The sequence below is a fragment of the Acomys russatus genome, chromosome 26 (genome assembly GCF_903995435.1).
Source record: "Acomys russatus chromosome 26, mAcoRus1.1, whole genome shotgun sequence".
NCBI lineage: Eukaryota > Metazoa > Chordata > Mammalia > Rodentia > Muridae > Acomys > Acomys russatus.
In genome coordinates this window covers 50,551,685-50,573,805 of record NC_067162.1, presented here as the reverse complement: position 1 = coordinate 50,573,805, position 22,121 = coordinate 50,551,685, and the positions used below count along the sequence as shown (strand labels likewise).

Sequence of the window (22,121 nt, the reverse complement as noted above, 5' to 3'; positions counted from 1 at the left end):
GAGAGGGGAGGGGGGGAGGGGGAGGGAGGAGAGAGAGAGAGAGAGAGGCGAGAGAGAGAGGAGAGGGAAGAGAGAGGGAGAGAAGGAGAGAGAGAGGGAGGAGGAGGGAGAGAGAGAGAGAGAGAGAGAGAGAGGGAGGGAGAGAGAGGAGGGAGAGAGAGGAGGAAGAGAGAGAGAGAGAGGGAGAGAGGAGAGAGAGAGAGAGAGGGAGGGAGGAAGAGAGAGAGAGACGGGAGAGAGAGGGAGGGAGGGAGGAGAGAGAGAGAGAGAGAGAGAGAGAGAGAGAGAGAGGCCAACACTGTCTTGCTAGTGCCAGTTCTCAGAGAGCAGGTCTACCCCTCATGCTTGATCACTTCTGAATCAACTGAGCCATCTCCTCAGTCCACGTGGCTGCTTAGGGCCACAGCACCTTCCCTCTGTGCACTTCCTCATGCTCCATGCTTTGGATTCCCATCCACAATAACATTGAGACGCTGTGGGAATCAGTGCCTTTCTCCCTTCACTGTCAAACGAAAGGCACTCAACCCATGACCCACTGTGGCTGAGATTTATACTCCAAGACCCTTCAGATTTCTGGCTGCACCATACCACACACTAAACTCATCCTATGACCCCAGCTGCCTGCTGTGGGCCCCTGACTCCTGTCTGTCTCTTGAGAGAAGCCTGCTTTCTGGGAGGCTAGGCCGGCATGGAAAATATCTGCTCTTGGGCAGCATGGCCCACATTCAGAAACACTAGGAAGGTCATGCTGACACTAGAGGTCACCAGAGATGACCCAGCCTGATGGCTTTGTGTGTGTTAAGCCAATCCCCAAAAGAGCCTCATTGTTTTGAGGTAAGATGCAACTTCATGTGGTGAGGAAGGGCTTTGCTCTGCATCAGGGACACAGGGCTGGAAGACTAAGGCAGGAGTGGGCGGTAGGGGGCTAAGGCGGTACAGGGCGAGCTGCCCCATGGGATGAGGCCACATAGAGTGTCGCCCAGTCATCATCAGGTGGGCAGAGCCCATGGCAGCAGGTCTAGTGTCTCTAAAGCGGGTCCTTTATAGACAATGTACACAGAGGAAAACACCGGACACAGCAAACCACGATTTCGCAACCTGCCATGGTTTTATTGATTTCAGCTCCCAAGTGTAGACTCCTCAGATGAAGCCGACTTAATCTGTCCATTGCGGGTACAGACTTTGTGTTCTGTGCTTTTAGTGTGAGGTGGGCAGACATAGGGGTATCCCTCCCACACCTCTTCCTCACTGGCCATCTGGTCCCACACCATCCCGTAAGAGGGTAGAGACATACACAGTTAGAGAGTGGCATACAGGACTTTTCTCTTGAGTTTTGTTAGGCCTCCTAGCTTGCGGCGATTCTGGGTTCTTCAGTATAAAGAGAAATCAAAAAGAAAAAAAAAATATCTTTTATCTTGGTTTAAGAAGTAACTGGGGATCTGGTAGCCTACACGTATATACAGGATATAAACATTTATATGTCCTATGTACACAGTGGATGGTAACCTATTCATTATAAATAGAGCTAATTTAGACCCTATAAAAATAATCATTTTGGGTAGGCACATGCAAGCCAGGGCACTTAAACCTATTTATAAAATACATCTCTATAGTTTTGTTGTTGTTGTTGTTTTTAAATATAAACGTTGCTATTTAGCTGTCAGCAAAATGACTGGAATGCAAACCCAGAGTCCCCGGTCGAATACAAAACCTGCCTCCACCCACTGCAGCACGCTGTGTGTGCAGCCCAGGTGACCGCGTCCCCTGTGAATCACAGGTGCACGTCTCGTTGGCCCACCCCCAAGAACCCAGAGTTCCGTGTTCCTAGAACATTGTTAACAGTCGACATTTCTCAAAATGATAATCATCTTGGCTTTGACTTTCTAGTAAAAACGGACACAGTCAAGGCTCAGCCTTGCCTCACATCCACAGCCCGTGCTCAGTGGTTCACAGAGCCATCCTCATAGGGCGGCGACTGGGGGTCCACGAAAGGTTCGTTCTGTTTCTGGTCCTCCTTCAGGCCGGCCGCCTGCTCGGTGATGGACGAGAAGGACAGCTGGTCGTGCTCCATGATGTGGACTTGGTCCTCGTCCTTGTCTTTCTTCACGTAGAACATCTTCCTGAACTTCTTCAGCTCGTGGAGCTCGCAGAAGGTCTCCAGGACGACCAGCATGGCTATGAGTCCCAGCAGAAGGTAACCTGTGAGGCAGAAAAGAGGCCGCGACGTCTCAGTTCGACCTGGTGACCGCCAACTCAAGCCGGGTAACCTCTCCTCCTCCCCCCGACCGCACCACGCACACAAGAGTTCTCCAGCGGGTCTGCTGCCAGATTATCTCCAGGAATGTCTGAGGCCCACGGCTTGCGGAGGAACCGCAGAAAAAAAGGAATGAGCCGGCTTACCGTCAACAAACTTGGATTTGTCACAGCTGCCAGCTTCAGATGTGTGCGTGGGTTTCACGCATGCGTGCGAGCGTAGATGCCGGAGGACACTGCATTTCCTGCTCTGTCACTCTCCACTTTATTTCCCTGAGACAAAGTCTCTCACTGAGCCTGGCAGTAGGCTGGCAGCCAGCAAGCCCCGATGAGCCTTCGGTCTCTGCCTCAGGCAGCACCGGGGCTGCAGGTGTGCAGCTGAGCCCTGCTTGGTATGTGTGTGGGTGCTGGGTCCTCACGCATGTAGTGCTCATCTCGCAACCCTGCTGAGCCATCTCCCCAGGCCTGGCTTCAACTTTCTTTAAGTAATAAACACTCTTTATGTGATATCATACAGAAACCACATTAAAATGCCTTCCGGCACTAAAAGGCAGCATCCTTTGACACAGGGAATTCTAATTAAGCCAACGCAGTCAGGAGTAGGCGGTTGCTTCCTGACGTTTAACCACTGCCTGTAACAGGTCGGTGAACACAAACTGAAACACAGCTGCCTTCTCGGCTCTGAGGTGGTGAGGGAACTCTCCCAGTGTTTGTTTGTTTGTTTGTTTGTTTATTATGTATACAGTGCTCTGACTGCATGTACACCTTCATGCCAGAAGAGGGCATCAGATCTCACTATAGATGGTTGTGAGGCAGCATGTGGTTGCTGGGAATTGAACTCAGGACCTTTGGAGGAGCAGGCAGTGCTCTTAACCTCTGACCATCTCTCCAGCCCTCTCCCAGTGTTTAAACAAATTCATACGCCCTGTTACATTAAGTCTAAGTCTAAAACCGTTCTGTTGGTTTTCCAGTGACAACTCATCTTGTAGAAAGTTGGACGCTACTAACTAAGGGTGTGTGTGTGTGTGTGTGTGTGTGTGTGTGTGTGTGTGTGTGTGTGTTATTCACACGGCTGGGATTCTCATACCACACGTGTGCTTTACCTGAATCCAGATTGTGCAACAGAGGCCTTGTGATCTGGATGCTGGTGTGTACACTGAATTGTGCTGCACATTAAAAGCCATGAGACATTTGATTTGTAATGAATAGAGCAGGTGGTACCACTCATTTGTGTAAGCCATCTTATTGCAAGTTCTCCCTTCTCAATCCCGATGAGGATCACTTTTGTCTCGGCGATGTACTCCCTGGGGTTCTCCGAACACTCCGTCAGGGTGTCCTTTCCCGGGCGATGATGCCTTTGCTCTTGTTGGTATCTGTGTAAGCGAATCCAGACCCTCATCTGTCTTCTGCCCAGACACACCTGGAGATTTGGTCCAGCCTCACGCTTGCCTACCCTTTCCGAGGCGTGGCACTAAGCACACTCCTGAACAAGGTCTCCCCGCCTTCCTCAGCATCAGCCATGTTTTATTCGCTCCCCCCTGCCCAGCCCAATGATGCTCTCTCCTGGCCTCAACTTTGAGAAGAATAAAGCAACCAAATGGTGCTTTCTTTAAGTCACCCAACATGAGCATTTCCTCTCCGGCTTTAGAACTCAGGGAGCTCAAAAGGGCTTTCCTGTTTCATGAGCCCCTTTCCAAGCAACCAATAGTACTGTCATATTTTTCTGCTTCTTAAGCCTCCTACAAGCCGGGCAGTGGTGGCGCACGCCTTTAGTCCCAGCACTTGGGAGGCAGAGGCAGGTGGATTGCTGTGAGTTTGAGGCCAGCCTGGTCTACAAAGTAAGTCCAGGACAGCCAAGTCTCGAAAAGCCAACAAAAACCAAACCAAACCAACCAACCAAAAAAAGTCTCCTACAATGTCACTGTCAGTGTTTGGGCATATGGACCGTTCACTACATAACTATAATTTTCTCATTACTGAAGGATTACCACTAATTTCTTAGAACTTGCGATGGGCAAACAGTGATTTTTAAGTCAGTTTCAACATTAAACGGGGGGGCGGGGGTGAGAACCCTCACAAAAAGGGACAAGAAATTGGATCTGAAAACACACAGCTAGGGAACATTAAAATTTGCATTGGATGTGACAGGCAGATGGTTTTGGCATCTCCGACTTAAATCGTTTTTGACAGTAAGCTGGTGCCACAGGTACTTTTTTGTGTTTGGCAGTAGCCAAACCCACTCCTTCCTCCTGCTATTGTTTAACCAGACTCTGGAACGCTGTCCGAAGCGCCCACAGGGTTTCAGGCACGCTTTGGGATTTTATTCTACCTACCTTGGGAACATTCACTCCTAGGATGGTCAAGCTCTGAACACACAGAGCATAAAATCTGTCCTGGCTGACTGCCTGAAAAACGGTCCCCACTGGACCGAGGAGTGCGGGTCCTGGGAGGACTCAGTGTCCTGTGGGAGGACTCAGTGTCCTGTGGGAAGCTGAGAGCACTGGCGTATCAGGAGAAAGACAAGGGTAAGTTACACAGAGAAAACTTCAACCAGAAAACACAACCACAGGGACAGTCTACTTCCCTAGCTCACGAAGAAATTAGGAAGCAAAATGGAAGAGAAACCACTGCCTGCTGGCTTCACAGAAAGCTAAGATGACGCCCATATTGTTATCGCAGTCACACACAAAATACCTAGAACTTGTTTTTTTTTTTTTTTTTTTTTTTGTCACCCGAGGAGGGTGGGAACTCAGACACCAGTGACTGTGTGGACCATTTGGGGACCTCAGAGTTGTGACCTGTGAGTCACAAAAAAAGAAAAAAAAAAAGAAAAAAAGAAAAAGAAAAGGAAAAAGAAAAGAAAAGAAAAAGAAAGAAAAGAAAAAGAAATTTATGTCCGTTTGGGGCTAGTAGTCCTATTTCTTAGAGAGATCTCGAATATAGGAAGTATAAACTCAAAAAGATCTCCACACTGAGGTGGTTTGCCGTGCTACTGAACTGGAGGAACTTAGACAGTCAACAGGCGAGGTGGGTGGGCTGTGGGGTGGGCCCCCCGAGTCCCACACAGACTCTAAAATAATAAGGAATCTGAAACCCTCCTTGCAGGACTCTGGCAAATGTTTACTGGGCTTGGACTGGAGCCAGAAGCCATGGAAAGCACTGAGGGTTTTTGAGTGCCAGCTTTGTTCCTGGTGAGCCACCACTTCACGGAACTATTCAAGCACACACGTTCCAGCAACCACACCGTGGGATTAAAACACCAAGGCAGGCGGAGGGCACTGGCTGCTCAAGAGTCCATGACTTCCTAGAAGCCATGACGAGCTGGGTTCTAGAGAAGGCAGCAGTGGGAACTGCGCTGGGACTGCTTGCCACACGTCAACAGGGCGGGCTCACACAGAGAGTAAGCAGTGATTGTGTACTGTGTGTGCAGGTGTGCATGCAGGCGTGTTTGCCAGTGAATGTATGGGCAGACACACAGGTCCACAGTTTATGCCTTCAAAGGCTCTATGGTTTATTTTTGAGATGGGGTTTCTTGCTGAAGCCGGAGCTTGCAGTTTCGGCTAGGCTGACCGGTCAGCGACTGTGGCGGGGGGGGGGGGGGGGGTCATCTTGTGTCTCTCTCCCACTCAAGCATGCTGCCATGCCCGGCTTTTTATGTGGATACTAAGGGCCTGACCTAGGGTTTTCATGCTTGCACGGCGGGCACTTTAATTGAAACTGTGTTGCCTACTTCATTTTCCACACATAAATTATAAAAATACTTGGTGTCGGGTAACTTCAAAACATAATGACATACAAACGAGGTCAGGGACCACTTTGAGAAGGGTCTCGGAAATAATTAAAGAACATGATGTTAGCTACAAGCTGGGGTCTTATTTTCTTGCCTATAAAATACGTAACAGCGTGAAGTAAGTTGACTTACTTAGCGTCAGCTACTATCCCCGTTGCACCATCTGAAAAGGAAGGAGATGACCTGGGCAGGGAAGAGCCTCGCAAATGTGAGGCCCTGGGCTGATCCCCTGAACCCCCAGGAAAAGCTGGTGCCCAGGCCTGTACTTGTAATCGAAGAGAGGGCAAGATGGCAGGTAGAGACAGGTGGGTCCCTGGAGCTCACTGGCCAGCCAGTCTAGGCTGCTTGGTGAAATACAAGCCAGGGATACCCTGTCTCAAACAAACAGAAGAAGGCACCAGAGGGGCGGCGCGGGATCGGGGGTTGGGGGGAACAAGGAGGCTGTCCTCTGACTTCTACAAGCTCAAACAGGGACACATGCACACCGCACATAAAAACACACACATCCAAGAGACTCAGCAGTGACTTTAGGTGCACTGGAAACATAAACAAGGCGGGCGTGGTGGCACACACCTGTAACCTCAGCACTCAGGAGGCAGAGGCAGCAGATCTCTGTGAATTCGAGGCCAGCCTGGTCTACAAAGCAAGTGCAGGACAGCCAGGGCTACATACACAGAGAAACCCTGTCTTAAAACAAACAAACAAGCAAACAAACAAAAGCAAGGGACTAACTAAGCAATAAGAATTATAGTGGGGACGGGCGTGGTGGTGCACGCCTTTAATCCCAGCACTCAGGAGTAAGAGACAGGCGGATCGCTGTGAGTTTGAGGCTAGCCTGGTCTACAAAGCCAGTGTAGGACAGCCAAGGCTATACAGAGAAACCCTGTCTCGAAAAAAAAAAGTTAAAAAGAAAAAGAATTGTAGTGGGATTGGCAAAGAGAAAAAGCTATGGGAAGTCAGGAGGAAAAAAAGAAAATACATCAAAGAGAAAGCAAGCTGGCTGGCGCTGACTGACAGCCGACAGTCAGACCACAAAGTGGAAACATGGGGGACGGTACCGACACGGGAGATGCAGCCTGTCGCGGGTACTCACAGGTGATGCCGATCTTGTACAGCTCTCGGAACTTCTGGTTGTAGCCTTCCCCCGGGACGTAGTCCCCGAGGCCGATGGTGCTCAGCGAGATGAAACAGAAGTAAAAAGACTCCAGAAAATTCCAGTCATCCTCCAGCACGGAGAAGACGGCGGCTGGGATGAAGAAGAAGCAGGACACGGTGACGAACCCCAGCAGGACGGCGTGGACGATGGCCACCACCTGCTTGGAGAAGCCCCAGCGGATGTGGATGTAGAGGACGGGTCTGCGGGTGACGTGCACGGTGACGCGCTGGACCACGGCCGTCAGGAAGAGGAGGGTGAACGGGATGCCGATGACGGAGTAGATGATGCAAAAGGCCTTGCCGCCGTCTGACAAGGGCACCGTGTGGCCGTAGCCTGCGAGGAGGAAGAAGGAGGAGGAGGCTCCGTGAGTGGCCAGGAAGCAGAGAGTAAGTTCTAAGGAAACATGCCTGTAGGCCTGAGGACGGATGTGAAGGTTTAAGTGTGAGGCTGTTCCTGTAAAATTCGACAGTCATTTGTGAGGCAAGAGGATCTGCGAACCACGAGAAGGGATCCAGTAAAGAAGGAAGGCTTCGTTCAGAATGTTCCCGACCACGCCGCGGATTGGACAAGAGTGCTCCGGCAAACAGAAAATCAATTACCTACGTCAGCCAAAGAAAGATCCACCCTTTTCTCCTTTGCGTGGAGTAAGCCAGGGCTCTCGAACCGCCCCCCCTTACGGCCTGCTCCCCCCATCCTGTGGACAGTATCTTTTCATTCTTACCTCGAAAGAAAGAAAGGAAGGAAGAAAGAAAGGAAGGAAGGAAGAAAGGAAGGAAGAAAGGAAGGAAGGAAGCTTTATAAAATGCTATGGGCAAATGCATGTCTGAGTGTCTGTGTGCCTGAATGCAGACTCCCACAGAGAGCAAAGGGGCAGGCACCTGAGGTGAGTGCTGGTTGGGATCAGATCTCCAGCCCTCAGCTCTCTGAGCCATCTCTCCATCTCTCCAGCCCCTACTCTTACTTTTAATGAATCTCCATTTTCGTGACAGCTGTTCAGTCTCACGTTCAAGACGCAGACAGCCTGTCCCAGCACATGCCCGTGACCCCTCTGGTAACATTTGGGGTGTCGTGAAACACAACCAGCTCCTCTCATGAAAGGAAGCCTCCCACGTAGGACACGCCTCAGGGCTGAGCAGGGAGAGGAGTGTGCTACAGGGCAGTACTGCATCACCTCAGACCACCCAGGGAAACTCATGCCAGGACACCGCACTCATCAGGACTCAATCCTGCCCTCCCCTCCCCTCTCCTCACAGGACCCTCAACGATCTCTATAAGCCGAACTACACTCCCATCTGAAGCAGATAAAGTCAGATGGAATGTTCCAGAAGGACTAACTGACAAGTAAAGGTGTGTGAGGGGAAGCAGTAAAAGGGGGAGGGGTGGGACAGGCACTGTAAAGATGACGTCGCAAAGGAAAATCCCCTGAGTCACGAGCTGAGTAATCCTGTCCACGCCTCTTCGACCTCCCTCTAGCTTTAGCACACATGAGAACTCCACACGGTCCCCCTCTTGCCATTCCCAGACATTCAAAGACGCCATCACCCGCCCCGCCAGCAGACCATCACAGTTACTTTAGGGCTAGTCAGAACTTGTGTCTGTGTTACTTTCCTCCAAATCATTATCAAAACAACCTGTTGGGGCAACAACCAATGTGGGCAAGAAAGAGCACAGCCGGGCAGGAGGCTCTCTGGACCGTGTCTGAAATCCCATCAGGGCTACCTCCTGACACAGCAGTGTGTCTCAAGTCAACTCAAGAGAGACAGCTAAGTGCGTTTTTTTGTTTGTTTGTTGTTGTTAATGAAATTAAGTCCTGAAAAAATGGGCTGTTAGTGTAATTGAAAAGGGTTTCAAAATGTGGTCCTGGGAATAAATCTTGCTTAAAAAGAACAATTCTACAAGGCCTCGGTTGTAGATTCAAATTCTGCTTCATTCTCAAGTATCTGACATTAATCAAACAAACAAACAGCTCTCTTGGGGCTCAAGAAATGACATAGTTGTCCTCAGTAAGGGGACAGGGAAGACAAGAGGGTCACAGAGGCTTGCTGACAAATGTCCTAGCTCCATGTTCAGTGAGAGATCCTGTCTCCTGGGAATAAAACATAGAATGATTAGCCGGGTGTGGTCGCGCACACCTTTAATCCCAGCACCCGGGGGGCAGGCGGATCACTGTGAGTTAGAGGCCAGCCTCTTCTACAAAGCAAGTCCAGGACAGCCAAGATAACATAGAGAAACTCTGTCTGGAAAAAAAAAGTCATAAACCAGAATACCCCACACACTCCCCTGGCCTCGGCACACCATGAGCAAGCACACACATGCACACATGCACACACATATGGGCATATGAGCACGCGCGCGCGCGCACGCACGCGCACACACACACACACACACACACACGCACAGCAGAAATCCCTTGATTACCCTGAGCACCTGCCCCAGAAGGTGCACAGCTCAAGAGTGAGCCACATGTCATCTTCCAAAACCACGTGCCAACACACACATCACCCGCAAGATGCACGTTTCTGTAGAGTTCTCACAAGTGGCACGTGCCCCAAACAGTGAAGAACCATCTCTCTGAGCACCGGTTCCTAAATCCATCTGGTCCCCACGCAGCCAACAGTTCCTGGGATGCTGAGGCTAATTTTAAGCTTGGCATTTGGACAGCTGGGGCTTCCATACAGTAGGCCACATGCAGGCGGTGTACAGAAGAGGGGGAAGTTGATGGTTTGTCTTCATGGCAAAGAATGAGAGCAGTTGTCAGGCAGGCAGCTCGCCACCAGGCCCCCAGTCTCTGGAAGGTAGAGTTGTAATCAGACGTTCAGGGGACTTGTTCCAGTGATAACCAAAAAGAGACTCTGGAGGTGGCCTTGTATTGATCCACAGCAAATCAGATGCACAGGAGGGCATTCCAAACTCATGACAGAGTGTGAGGCAGTGAGAGAACACACAGGCCAGGACAGGTAAGCAGGGATTTCAAGGGACAGGAACGACTCTGGCAGGGACTTTGTAGAGGAAAGAAAGTGTCTGAGGTAGGGGATAAATTGTGTATTGTTTGGGAGTTTATTCCCTTTTAAGGGGTATTTTTATGACTTAGCAGTTTTGTAGGTGTGGCACGGGGCTCGAGAGACGGCTCAGGGTTAAGAGCACTGGCTGCTCTTTCAGAGGACCAGAGTTCTGTTCTTAACATCCACATGGTGGTTCACAGCTGCCCGTGACTTCAGTTCCAGCAGAATCCAGTGCCCTCTTCTAGCGTCCACAGACCCTGCGTGCACATGGCACATGCATACACTCCCACACACAGTAAAAATAAACATGTAAACAAACACTTTTTTTTAAAAAGTGTGGCATCTTCATCACACAGCCTGTCTTCTGTCCCATCTGTTCCAGTAAATGATGTTATTTAGGTTTTTGTGGGGGAGGGGATAGAAAAGTAACTCTTTTGGGGATGAGGGGGCTGGAGAGACAGTTTGCGTGGTAGTGTAGTTTCATAAGCCCAAGGGCCCGTGTTCCATCCTCTGAGCCCACGCGCAAAGGTCAGGCACTGCGGTGTGGGCTTGTAATCCTAGAGCTGGGGCTTAAGCTGGCAAGCCACGGGATGGTGAGAAGCCCTGATGCAAAACCGAGGTGGATGGCCCCTGAGGAACAATACCCACGCGTGTCCTCTACCCTACACACACACACACACACACACACACATGCATGCACGCATGCACATGCACACAGCTTGAGGATACAATGTTTACTCTCAAATTTTGCTACCTCTTTTTATTAGAAGTTAACTACATCTCATTTACAATGTTGACAATGATGCTACTTAAACACCTTCACCACACGGTGCTGGGATCCAGCTGCAGGAAGATGTTTTCATTCCTGTAATAGAATCCGGCTAAGAGACTGAAAGTTACAAGAATGTCATGGATCCTGACCCAGGGCCGTTTTGGTTCCCGCGCCCCCCCCCCCCGGCCCCGCCGCCCCTTGATGTTTCTATGAATCACTTAATCACTTTGCATAGTGGAATGTGTGAGGATTAATTTTTATTACCAACTTGACACAGTGTAGAATCACCTGGGAAGATTGAGTGCCAGTTACGGATTGCCTGTCAGGCTGACATGCTTGTGAGGGGTTACAGTGTCTGGATTACACTGGTTGGTGCAGGGAGACCCAGCCCACTGTGGGCGGCACCACTCCCTAGGCTTGGGCTCCTGAGCTGCACAAGAGAGGAGAAATCAAGCCGAGCACAGGCATGCATGGCTCTCGGCGCTTGACCGTGGATGTACTGTGACCAGAGGCTTCAGGTTCCTGTCCCAGCAACAAGCTATCACAGAATCGTGAGCCTCCAAACTCTTCCTCTTTTCATTGCTTTTGTTGGGGTATTTTATCACAAAAGGAAGTGGAACTAAGGCACCGAGTGTCTCCAAACAGCAGCGAAAGAGTTAGATTCCTGTGAAGAGAGATCCAGTCTCCTGCTCCTCAGCCGCTGTGTTTGGTCACACAGCTTTGCACTTGTGAGCCTCAGGAGGGCGTACACGTGAGGTGCTCACAGGAAGTCAGCCTTCTACAGTCTTAGGCCTCCCTCACAAAGGCCTCATCAGTGGGCTGACTAATCTCTAGTGTAATTGGCCGCTTACTCGTTACTGTGATGCAATCTCTGAAAGAAGCATCCTATGAGCTGTGTGGACTCCCAGTTTGAGAGGGTACAGTCCTCCGAGGTGCCGAAGGCATGGTGGCAGACAGGACCAGCTCCTGTCTGTGCTGGTGATGATGGACTTGTCCCATCTTTGGGAATCAGGAAGTAATGAACCTGGGACAGGAAGCAGGGGACCTGGGGCAGGAAACAGAGGACCAGGACGGGAAGTAGTGAACCTGGGACAGGAAGCAGGGGGCCTGGGGCAGGAAACAGAGGACCAGGACAGGAATTAGAGAACTAAGGACAGGAAGCAGGGGGCCTGGGGCAGAAATAGAGGACCAGGACAGGAAATAGAGAACTAGGGACAGGAAGCAGGGGACCTGAGGCAGGAAGCAGGCCTGGCCTTGTGGGTCAGATCCTCCCAGTACATCAACACTATCTTGGGAATAATCATGCTAAGACATGAGGACAGTCTACGCATGAGAACCTAAACCCTAGGGCCGGGCTAGCATGGGCTGGCGTGGGCTGGCGTGTGCTGGTGTGCGTCTTCCGGTGCTTAAATTACCTTCACGGCATCTCGGAGAACCTTTGTAGCTTCTCACATGGCACACCAGAGCAAGTCACAGATCTAGAATGTTCTCACTGTCACCAGAGGCTTTTGAGAATGGTAGCTCAGCTGGTGAGGTTACTTTTCTTTTCAGTAACTAATAAGATATGGAGCGATGTGACAACGTATCATCTCTGTCCTTAGCTTGGTGGGCACTGGGGAAGCAGGCCCAGGAAGGAGATCCAAGCATTGCAATCCACCCGGACTGAGACACAGACCAGCAGCCTCTTGTCTCGTCCTCTGGAAACTGACTGGCTTTACAACCTCCGTCCACAGCTTACTATCTTTTTCTTAAACCTGTGTGTTCCTACAAGGGATTGGCAGGAACATGTCCTTCTCCGGAGCCTCCGGCTTCCAGCCTCCAGTGAGCAGAGCACCAGCCTGAAAGCATCGGTTCTCACACCCGAGGGCAGAAGGCGGTGACCCAGCATGAGGAGACAGAGTGAGTTAATCTTCTGTTCAGCATCTGACACAGTGGGCACAGCCAGGCACACTGGTGGGTGGATCTCCTTAGTGTAACCCTATGCTAACCTCCTCTGAAACCCCCTTTCAGACAGGCCAGAATGAGCGCTCACCCAGCGATCTGTGCATCCTGCCTGCCCCCAGCAATGCTTGGCTTAAAGGTACACACCTAGCTTTTTATGTGGGTGCCAGGGCTCTGAACCCAGGTCCTCATACTTACATTGCTGGATATACATACTAAAGTCTTGGGTCCTCCACCTGTCACTCTCCCCACACCCCCACAACTCCCCCAGATCCCCTCTGGGTTTAACACAATCACCCCGAAGCCATCACTACCCTGAGGTTTCAAAATCATTTATACTGCAAAGGTTTCGTAGATAATGCACTTTCAGAGTGGGGCGCACAGTCCTGCTGCAGGCACTCCCTCAGGCATGGAGGCTGCACAGACAACTCAGGATTTTAACCTGTCTTCTTTCTCGTGGAACTACTAGACACCATGTGCTGGGAAGACAGACTCCAAGGGTAACTCAAAATGCTGAGTGACAAGGAAGTGATATTTTGTTTAAGATTTATTTTATTTTTATTTCTGTGTGTGTGTGTGTGTGTGTGTGTGTGTGTAGTGTTCATAGATGCCCGAAGAGTGTGTCAAATCCCAGGGAGGCAGAGTTATAGATGGTTGTGAGCCATCCGTACGAGCGCTGGAATTCAAACTGGGCCCTCTGGATGAGCAGCCGATGTCCTTAACAGTGGCGGCATCTCACTGTTATGTGATGCTGTGTTTTTTATGTGGCCCTGGCCACGAAAGACCCACAAGTTATCAAGAGAGCACCCGCTTGGCCCCAGACCCTAGCGCTAGAACAAAACCGGTCTTCAACCCTTATAAAGTGTGAAGGGAGGGGACGTCATCCCTAGCGGCTGCTGGAGGACAGGACACCAGCTCATCGGAGGCAGAAGACTTAGATCAACAAACACTTCTACCTCAGCTTCCCAGATATCCCCTGTACAATGCTGCTTCTTGGTTCATACAAGTATCCTGAGGTTAAAGTGGGACGATCCCTAGCTTGTGTGCACACGCAAAACACAACGGCGATTTCACAGTTGCTAGAAGACACAGGGCCATGAAGCTGTCCCCACAGTACACACTCTCAGCTCCTAGCAGTCTGTGTGCTCCACTCTGGTCTCCTCACACAGCTTAATTCCCACCCCGTCTTTTAGGGTGTCTTTAAAGGTGACACCCTCCGCAGTGATCCTGACGGCAACTGATAAAGAAAAATTATGAACTGGAGGGTGAAAAAGAAACTAAAGGCGTTTAACCAGCTGCAGGCAAAGTCAACAGAAAAGACGGTGGAAACTCTGACTTAATTCCTTTGCAGCTGACCAGCAAGGGCACCGCACCGGTTTCCTGTTTAGGGTGTAAACTTTCAGGACTGTCGATGTCAGTCAGCGAGAATGGCTCTCCTCTCTGAGCCGCTCATCTGTCCCATGGACATCTCCATGCATTGCATCCTCCCCGCCAATAGCCAACGCAGCCTGCATATATCAACGAAGCTTCCCAAAGGTCGTAGAAATGTTCTAGGGACGAATTCTCAGCCACTGAAGAGATCGCCGTGGAGACATCAGGGCCCAATTCAACCCCCGGCACCCACCTAGACCACAGGCATACTGCCAGGCACTGTAACCCTGACACTGGGGAGGCTGAAAGAGGGTCCTTGGGGTTTGCTGGCCACTCAGTCTAGCTGAGCAGTTTTACCCTCATTTGCTCCCTCCCATGATGCTCTCTGCCTCATCAGAACTAAAGCAAGGGCAGTGGGTCATTGAGCCAAAGTAGATATGTGCTCTTTATAAGCTGATTGTCTTGAGTGTTTTGTTACTGTAATGGAAGACAACAAGATGAATGTGTGTGTGTGTGTGTGTGTGTGTGTGTGTGTGTATGTAGGTGTATGTATGTGTGGGTATGTGTGTGTGTATGTAGGGGTGTGTGTGTGTGTGTGTGTGTGTGTGTGTGTGTGTGTGTGTGTGTATTCTAGTATGAACCAAATTGAGTTTAATCTGTGGGGTGCTTACTGTTGATTGTCCCCTTGGAGGATCTGAGATCACAGATCCTGGATCAGCTCCTGAGAAGGGACTGAGATGAGGACACGAACTGACCTTCGCTACCAGGAGAACCTCACATCTGAGGCCGGACAATGATACCAGAGAACTGCTTCTACCTCAGCACTGTTTGTTCTTCCCGAGCTGAGCTCAAGGGCACAAACAAGCTCTGTGGACCAGCCGGGTCACAACGAGTCCATTGAGCCACTGAGTTCTGGAAACAACAATTATTTCTTTGACAATTGTTCTTTTTAAGGTCATGTTTATTTGTTTGTCTCGTGTGCTGTTCTTCTCTCTCTCTCTCTCTCTCTCTCTCTCTCTCTCTGTCTCTCTCTCTGTCTCTGTCTCTCTCTCTGTCTCTGTCTCTCTCTCTCTGTCTCTGTCTCTCTCTCTCTCTCTCTGTGTGTGTGTGTGTGTGTGTATATGTATGTGTGTATGTGTGTATGTATGCATATGTGTGTGTTTGTGTGTGTTTGTGTGTGTATGTATGCATATGTGTGTATGTATGTATGTGTGTATGGATGGATGTGTGTATGTGTATGGATGTGTGTATGTGTGTGTGTACGCGCACGCATGTGTGTGTGCAGGTCAGAGGACAGAAGACAACTGTCAGGAGTCACTTTTCCTTGTCCGTCACGTGAGCCTTGTGGATTCAGTTCAGGTTGTCAGACATGGCAGCAAGCGCCTTTTCCCGCTGAGCCATCTCACAGGCCCTTTGACAATTGTTCTGTCTGGACAAGCGTCCACTGTGCGCTCTCAGCCTCCACGCTCGTACCCGTTGGGTCTCTCTGTTGCTGCGATCAAACCCATGAGCAGCAGCAGCTCAGGGAGGCGCAGGTTTGCCTGGCTGACAGGCTGCAGTTCATCATCTATAGGACCAGGCAGCAACCTGGAGGCAGAGCTGATGGGAAACCACTGAGGAAGAGGCTCACTGGCTTGCTCCCCGGGGCTTGCTCAGCTGCTCTCTCACACCACCTGGGATCACCTGCCGGAGGACAGTACCACCCACAGTGGGCTGGGCCCTCCCAGATCAGTCATTAATCTAGAAACATCCTACAGACTTTCCTCGGGCCAAACTCATGGAGGTGAATCCTCAATGGATGCCCTTTTCTCTTCCTAGTTGACTCTAGCTCTGTCATGTTGACAAAACCTGACAGGCACAGTGGGGCACATTGACAAACTGGAAAACTTCTCCACCAGGTATCCATCTGTGTCGCCCAGCTTTTCGTGATGTGGTTCAGAGGAAGTGGAGAGCACGGCCCTTGGTGGCAGACAGCTCCCTGGTGGGCACTTCTGAGGCCAGAGGCTCCGCTGGGTCACACCTCATGCGTGCAGCAGCCCCAGGAGCCCAGGTTCTGCTTCCTGGTGCCACCCTGTAGCCATCAGTGGCCACCACAGCAAACGGTGGCAGAAGCAGCTTACAAGGAGGGAAGGGTCACTGTGGCTCACAGTTTGGAAAGGGGGCGACCCGATGGCCAGTTGTCCCTGATGCTTTGGGCCTGTGCATCATGGCAGACTCACTAGGCAGAGCAGGGTGCTCACGCCATGGACAGGAAAAAAGGAGGTTCACCCTCTCCGCCTGCACCCCTTCTGTCTGAGTTTGTATCTAAAGTGTTCCTGCAGATCCTTAAGGTGGAGGCTTGTTCCCCTGGGTGGCACTTTTGGGAGGTGGTAAGGTGCTGAAGAGGTGGCATCTAGGGAGCCAGGTCATGGGAAGGGGTTCAGTCTCCAGGGCCCATGCCGCGGAAGGAGAGGCCAAGCCCCAAAAGTTGTCTTCTGATCTTCACACGCATGCCACGGCATTTGGCATACATACATACATACACACATACATAGATGCTATTTTAAGAAAGAACAATTATCAAAATAATAACTGTCACCAAAGCTCAATAGATGCACTCTAACCTCCCGACTGATATCAAGGCTTGATTGTGCCCTCAGAAAGTTCTAGGCGCAAAGCACAGTTACCATCAGTCTTGTTGACTGAGCCCCCAGCCCATTTGAGGCATAAGCCCTTGAGTCCTCGCTGTCTTCTGACATTTCACGGAAGACATCTGTGTGCTCCAGTTTTAGTGTGCCCACCTGTAGACTGGAATCACAGAGGGCTGCCTGTCTGTCCGTCCACACACAGATGACGGAGAACACGGAAGTCCCACAGCAAGAGCCACCTGTCACTGCACCTGGCTCCTCTGCCACACCCAGCTAATGACACATGCACAAATGGGCCACTGCTTCCTGAAGACAGATCTGTGAGCTCCCCCCTTCTTGTACTGGAGGGAAAACGTTCATCTGGCACACAGCAGGGCTCCCTTCCTGAACCCTCAGCGTTGTCCCTCCCCTCCTTTAAGATCTGCTTTGCACAAACAGAAAACCACCTGCTTACACACAGAACGTTCCGCACTAGAAACAATTAAAAACGGCTCCTTCCCAGGCCATCTCTAAGCTCTGAATTAATGTGACATTTTACAGGTGATCAGTGGGGGTCTTAGGCAAGTCAGAACCCTGGTATGGTTTTTTGAGGTGGGCAACATAACACTTGACACTAAAACTACAAACCACCTCTTAGGAAACGGGCCGCTTAAGGACAGCAATGCTGCCCAATATTCCTAGATTCGGTGAGGTTTCCTGAATCCCTCAGACGTCTGTATGGAGGTGCCAACATTTTCCAAACACAGAATTTTAGTCTGGTTTATTTAGATGTGCCGACCTACATGGGGACACCCCGAGGACAAGCTCCATGACACACATTCTGACAGAATGTTCTAAAAATACACACACACAAGCACACACACTCCTGTCAGATAATTTCTAGGGAAGATAGCAGAGGTTCAAGAGAAAGGGTATGCGCCCGCATGCATATGTACATACATGTAAAGTACATATGAGTGCTGGATTGACAGCTCAGTAGTTGGGAGTGCCAGTTCTGCAACCACAGACCAGAGTTTAAACTACTGCACCCACATAACAAGATAGGCATTTCCCCAAATGCCTACAGCCCCATTTCCAAAAGAGTGGAGACAAAGGGCCAGCTGCCCTAGCCCAGGCACAGGCTCCCAACCCAGGAAGAGACGCTGCCTCAGAGGACCAAGTGGATGAGGGCACTAATGTCCTCCACTCAAGTTCAGGCATGTGCACCTGCACACCCATGTGTGCACACACACCCGCACATAAATAAATGCAAATATAAAGTACATATGGAATATATATACACATATATGTATATATGTATATATAACCTTGTTTCATTTCTGTATGAAGAGGCACCCGTTAAAGCCATCTACTACAAGAATAGCTTTTTAAAAATCTGTTCATTTATCTATTTGTGTATTTATTTATTTGTGTGTGTGTTTGTGAACACCTATGTGATGTGTGTGAGTGAGCATGTGTTTCAAGGTGCACATGGAGAGGCTATAAATTAACTCTGTAGAGTCAATTTTCTTCTTCTTCTTCTTCTTCTTCTTCTTCTTCTTCTTCTTCTTCTTCTTCTTCTTCTTCTTCTTCTTCTTCTTCTTCTTCTTCATTGATGTGGGTTCCAGAGAGAGAGCTCAGGTGGCAGGCTTGGGCGATCGGTGACTTTAAACGTGTTGATCCATCTTGCTGACGCAGTACTGGGTTTCTAAGGATGACAGAAGAAACCACCATTGCCTGAAAACCACCTTCCCCGGCCCAGTTCTTCTGGACCACAGTGCTACTGTTCTGCACGGAGCCAACTACACACAGAACTACAGAGGCAAGCTGAGCATCTGGAAAGGCCAAGGGACAAGCAAGACAGAGAGACCGAGGGAAAACAGATTCCAAAGTCCTTCTAAGAATAAAGACCTTTCCCTGGCTACCGTCTTGGGCAAAATGACAGTTAAGGGATGGGGCGTGACAGCTCAGCCACTAAGAACATTGGCTGCTTTTCCAGAGGACTAGGGTGCTTGGGTGGGAGCGGGGCATGCAAAGAGAGACTCAGATCACATGGAACTTGAGCGACAGCTGCTGTGAGTCCTCTCCTCCTTGTGCTTTGAGACAGGGTCTCTCACCACAATGGGAGCTCACAGATTGCCTAGACTGGGTTGCCAGCAAGGCCAAAGAATTCCCTGTCTACTTCTCCCTGGATCTGGAGCCACACACCATGCCATATCACTACACCCAGCTTCTATGAAGATGTTGGAGACCCAAACTCATGTCCTTGTGCTTGGTCCCTGCTCAGCCTCCTGACCTCTCCCGGCCACCATTTGAGACTGGCGAAGGAAAAACCTCAGCAGACTTTAAAGCCCCAGCTCTCCTGCAGCAGACAGGAGGCCCCCAGCTCTCCTGCAGCAGACAGGAGGCCCCCAGCTCTCCTGCAGCAGACAGGGGGCCCCCAGCTCTCCTGCAGCAGACAGGGGGCCCCCCAGCTCTCTGTAGCAGACAGGGGGCCCCCAGCTCTCCTGCAGCAGACAGGAGGCCCCCAGCTCTCCTGCAGCAGACAGGAGGCCCCCAGCTCTCCTGCAGCAGACAGGAGGCCCCCAGCTCTCCTGCAGAGCAGACAGGGGGCCCCCAGCTCTCCTGCAGCAGACAGGAGGCCCCCAGCTCTCCTGCAGCAGACAGGAGGCTCCCAGCTCTCCTGCAGCAGACAGGAGGCCCCCAGTATTTCTGCAGCAGACAGGTAGCTCACAGCTCTCCTGCAGCAGACAGGAGGCTCCAGCTCTCCTGCAGCAGACAGGGGGCCCCCAGCTCTCCTGCAGCAGACAGGAGGCCCCCAGCTCTCCTGCAGCAGACAGGGGCCCCCCAGCTCTTCTGCAGCAGACAGGGGGCCCCCAGCTCTCCTGCAGCAGACAGGAGGCTCCCAGCTCTCCTGCAGCAGACAGGAGGCCCCCAGTATTTCTGCAGCAGACAGGAAGCTCACAGCTCTCCTGCACCAGACAGAAGGCCACATCTCAGTGTCACACACTGGAGGCCAGAATGCCTGACCTTGATATTAACAGAGAGATAATTTAAGGTTAAATAGCAGGTATCTAGAGTCAAATGTCTTTGGTTGCTCACACTTGTAACATTAGCACCCAAGGTCAGCTTGGAATACATGGCCAAACCTTGTCTCAAAAAGTTGAGGACCCACCAACCTCTCAAAGCCCAAAGAAGTCTGATGGGTCGCCTTTGCATGTCAAACACTTCTGCGGACCTGCCTGGTCATACGCTGTGGGAGTGTCCGCTTCTTGTACATGCCGGTTCAGGATGATACTCATTTCCTGAGTTCGCACCTTTCAAAGACAGCATCAAGAAGGAGACGCTGCATGTGTGAGCTTGCGTGTGCGGCGTGAAAAATCACATCTTCTGCAGAAGCTGGCAGACCATAAGGTGAGGATTTCTGGTGGGGCCTTGGCACAAGAACTGCGTGAGTTCCACGCTGCCTTGGATGGAGCTGGGGCTGGACCAGCATCCTATCCTGTGTCCTGAGAAACAGTGAGACTAACCGGACATTAGAGAAAAGCCAGTCACCCTCCCTCTGCAGCTCGTGTCCTAGGAAACTACCTTGAACAACTATACAGTACAAAGAGTTGTATTTAGAACACCCTGGTTCAGGGGGTGGCTCCATCGGTAAAGTGGTTGCCACACAAGCATTAGGATCTTAGTTCAATCCCCAGCACCCACACAAAACAACAATAACAAAGTAGAGACGGTGCATGGAGGGGTGGGGGCCAGTAGGACCCCCAAGGCTTGCCTAGGTGAAATGTAAGAGACCCTGTCTCAGAAAACAAGGCGTGGAGTGATGGAGGAAGGCAGCCAACATGAGCACATGTACACACGCGCTTGCACACATGAACAGGTACACACACACACACACACACACACACACTGGCTGCCTTGATGATACAACTCCCCACCCCACAAGATCAAGTACATATGCAGCCTAGACACACAGAAAGAGTGTCGTGTCTTTACAGACGGGAATGGCGGGGCTCACGTAAGAGCTGAATTGTCACTGGTTTTGTTGTGGTCTCACTGTACAGTCAAGGTTTTACCAAGACAATTAGGAGCATAGGAACTGGATGCTCGACCCCTCAGACCCACACCAACGGTGTGGAGGAGCATCTGTGACTCATCCTGGAACACACAGTGGTCTATACCCCCTGAGAGCTTCCCCATCACCCCAGAGCTGCATTCACGAGAACTGGAATAGTGGGTGCAACTTCCCACCAAGTCTTGCACATAACACCCCAAGTATGAGCCTCGAGTCGTCACGGGGAGGTGAGAGAACTCAGAACATGGTGGTTCCAAAGGAGGTGCACTCCTGTCTGCAGCGAACATCAAGGCTGCATTCGGCCCTCGTTCTGTCAGCAGTGACCTCAGAGGGATGGCCCGGGGCAAGCTCCCTCACCCGTGGCTCCCTGGGGCCCGCACGACTGCAAACAGGGACAAAGATGCTCTAAATAGACACCATGCCTTCCCTTGGCCTATCAGACTATTGAAATAACGGCCCCCAAGAAACTGGAACTTTCCCCTCAAGGCGTCTTAAGCTGACAAGAGGAAGAGGCCGGTGCCAGCTAGGTGGTGAACTTGTGTCCCAGGAAGAGATCTCTGACCACCTGTCAGGCCACCCAAAAGCACAGACTGGAACCCAGACCATGATGGGTCAGTGACTCGAGAGTCAACGCCTGACCGGATCCCACTCACTGTGCATCTGCTTGGCTTCTAAGTCTGCACCTCATGTCAGGGCCCTGAAGATGGACGAGGGGGCCGCAGGGGGACTGTGTTTGCTTTCTTGTGTGCTTTTCACTACTCTTTGCCTTTCGTTTTGTTTTTGTTTGTTTTTCAATTGGCCTACTGAGGTCAGGTGGTCAAGCCTGGCTCGTTGGAGAACTACGAGGGCCAAGACTGTGACTCTAACAAATCCAGGGGCACCACGATGCTCTGTTTACATCCGCTGAGGACGCTCCAAGGGACGCTCTGCCCACAGCTCGGGTCCTCCGTTTAGCCTCCCTGCCCTCACATCCAGGGCCTGTGCACACCATCTCTTCAGAGCAAGGCCCTTTGTTTAGTGCTGCAGAAGCCAGGTTTGCCCGATTTCCTTTCCCTCTCCTTGGCTGGCACATAGACCCTGTATCACGCCATGACAGTGACTCCTGCTGCCCACGAGTCAAGGGCCAGGCCTTCTTTACACACCTGCCCCTCA

The 22,121-nt window shown here is 51.0% G+C and overlaps 1 protein-coding gene across 1 annotated transcript in view; it reads right to left on the bottom strand.

Annotated features, from left to right (window-relative positions):
- Nucleotides 1-1,803: 1,803 nt before the first annotated feature.
- Nucleotides 1,804-22,121, bottom strand: part of Kcnk1 (potassium two pore domain channel subfamily K member 1) — a 33,102-nt gene continuing 12,784 nt past the window's right edge. The window contains exons 3-4 of the mRNA XM_051169256.1: nt 7,137-7,532; nt 1,804-2,199 (exon numbers count right to left, since the gene is read on the bottom strand). Coding sequence (XP_051025213.1) covers nt 1,940-2,199; nt 7,137-7,532 — 656 coding nt within the window. The 3' untranslated portion in view covers nt 1,804-1,939. The remainder of the gene's footprint in view (nt 2,200-7,136; nt 7,533-22,121) is intronic.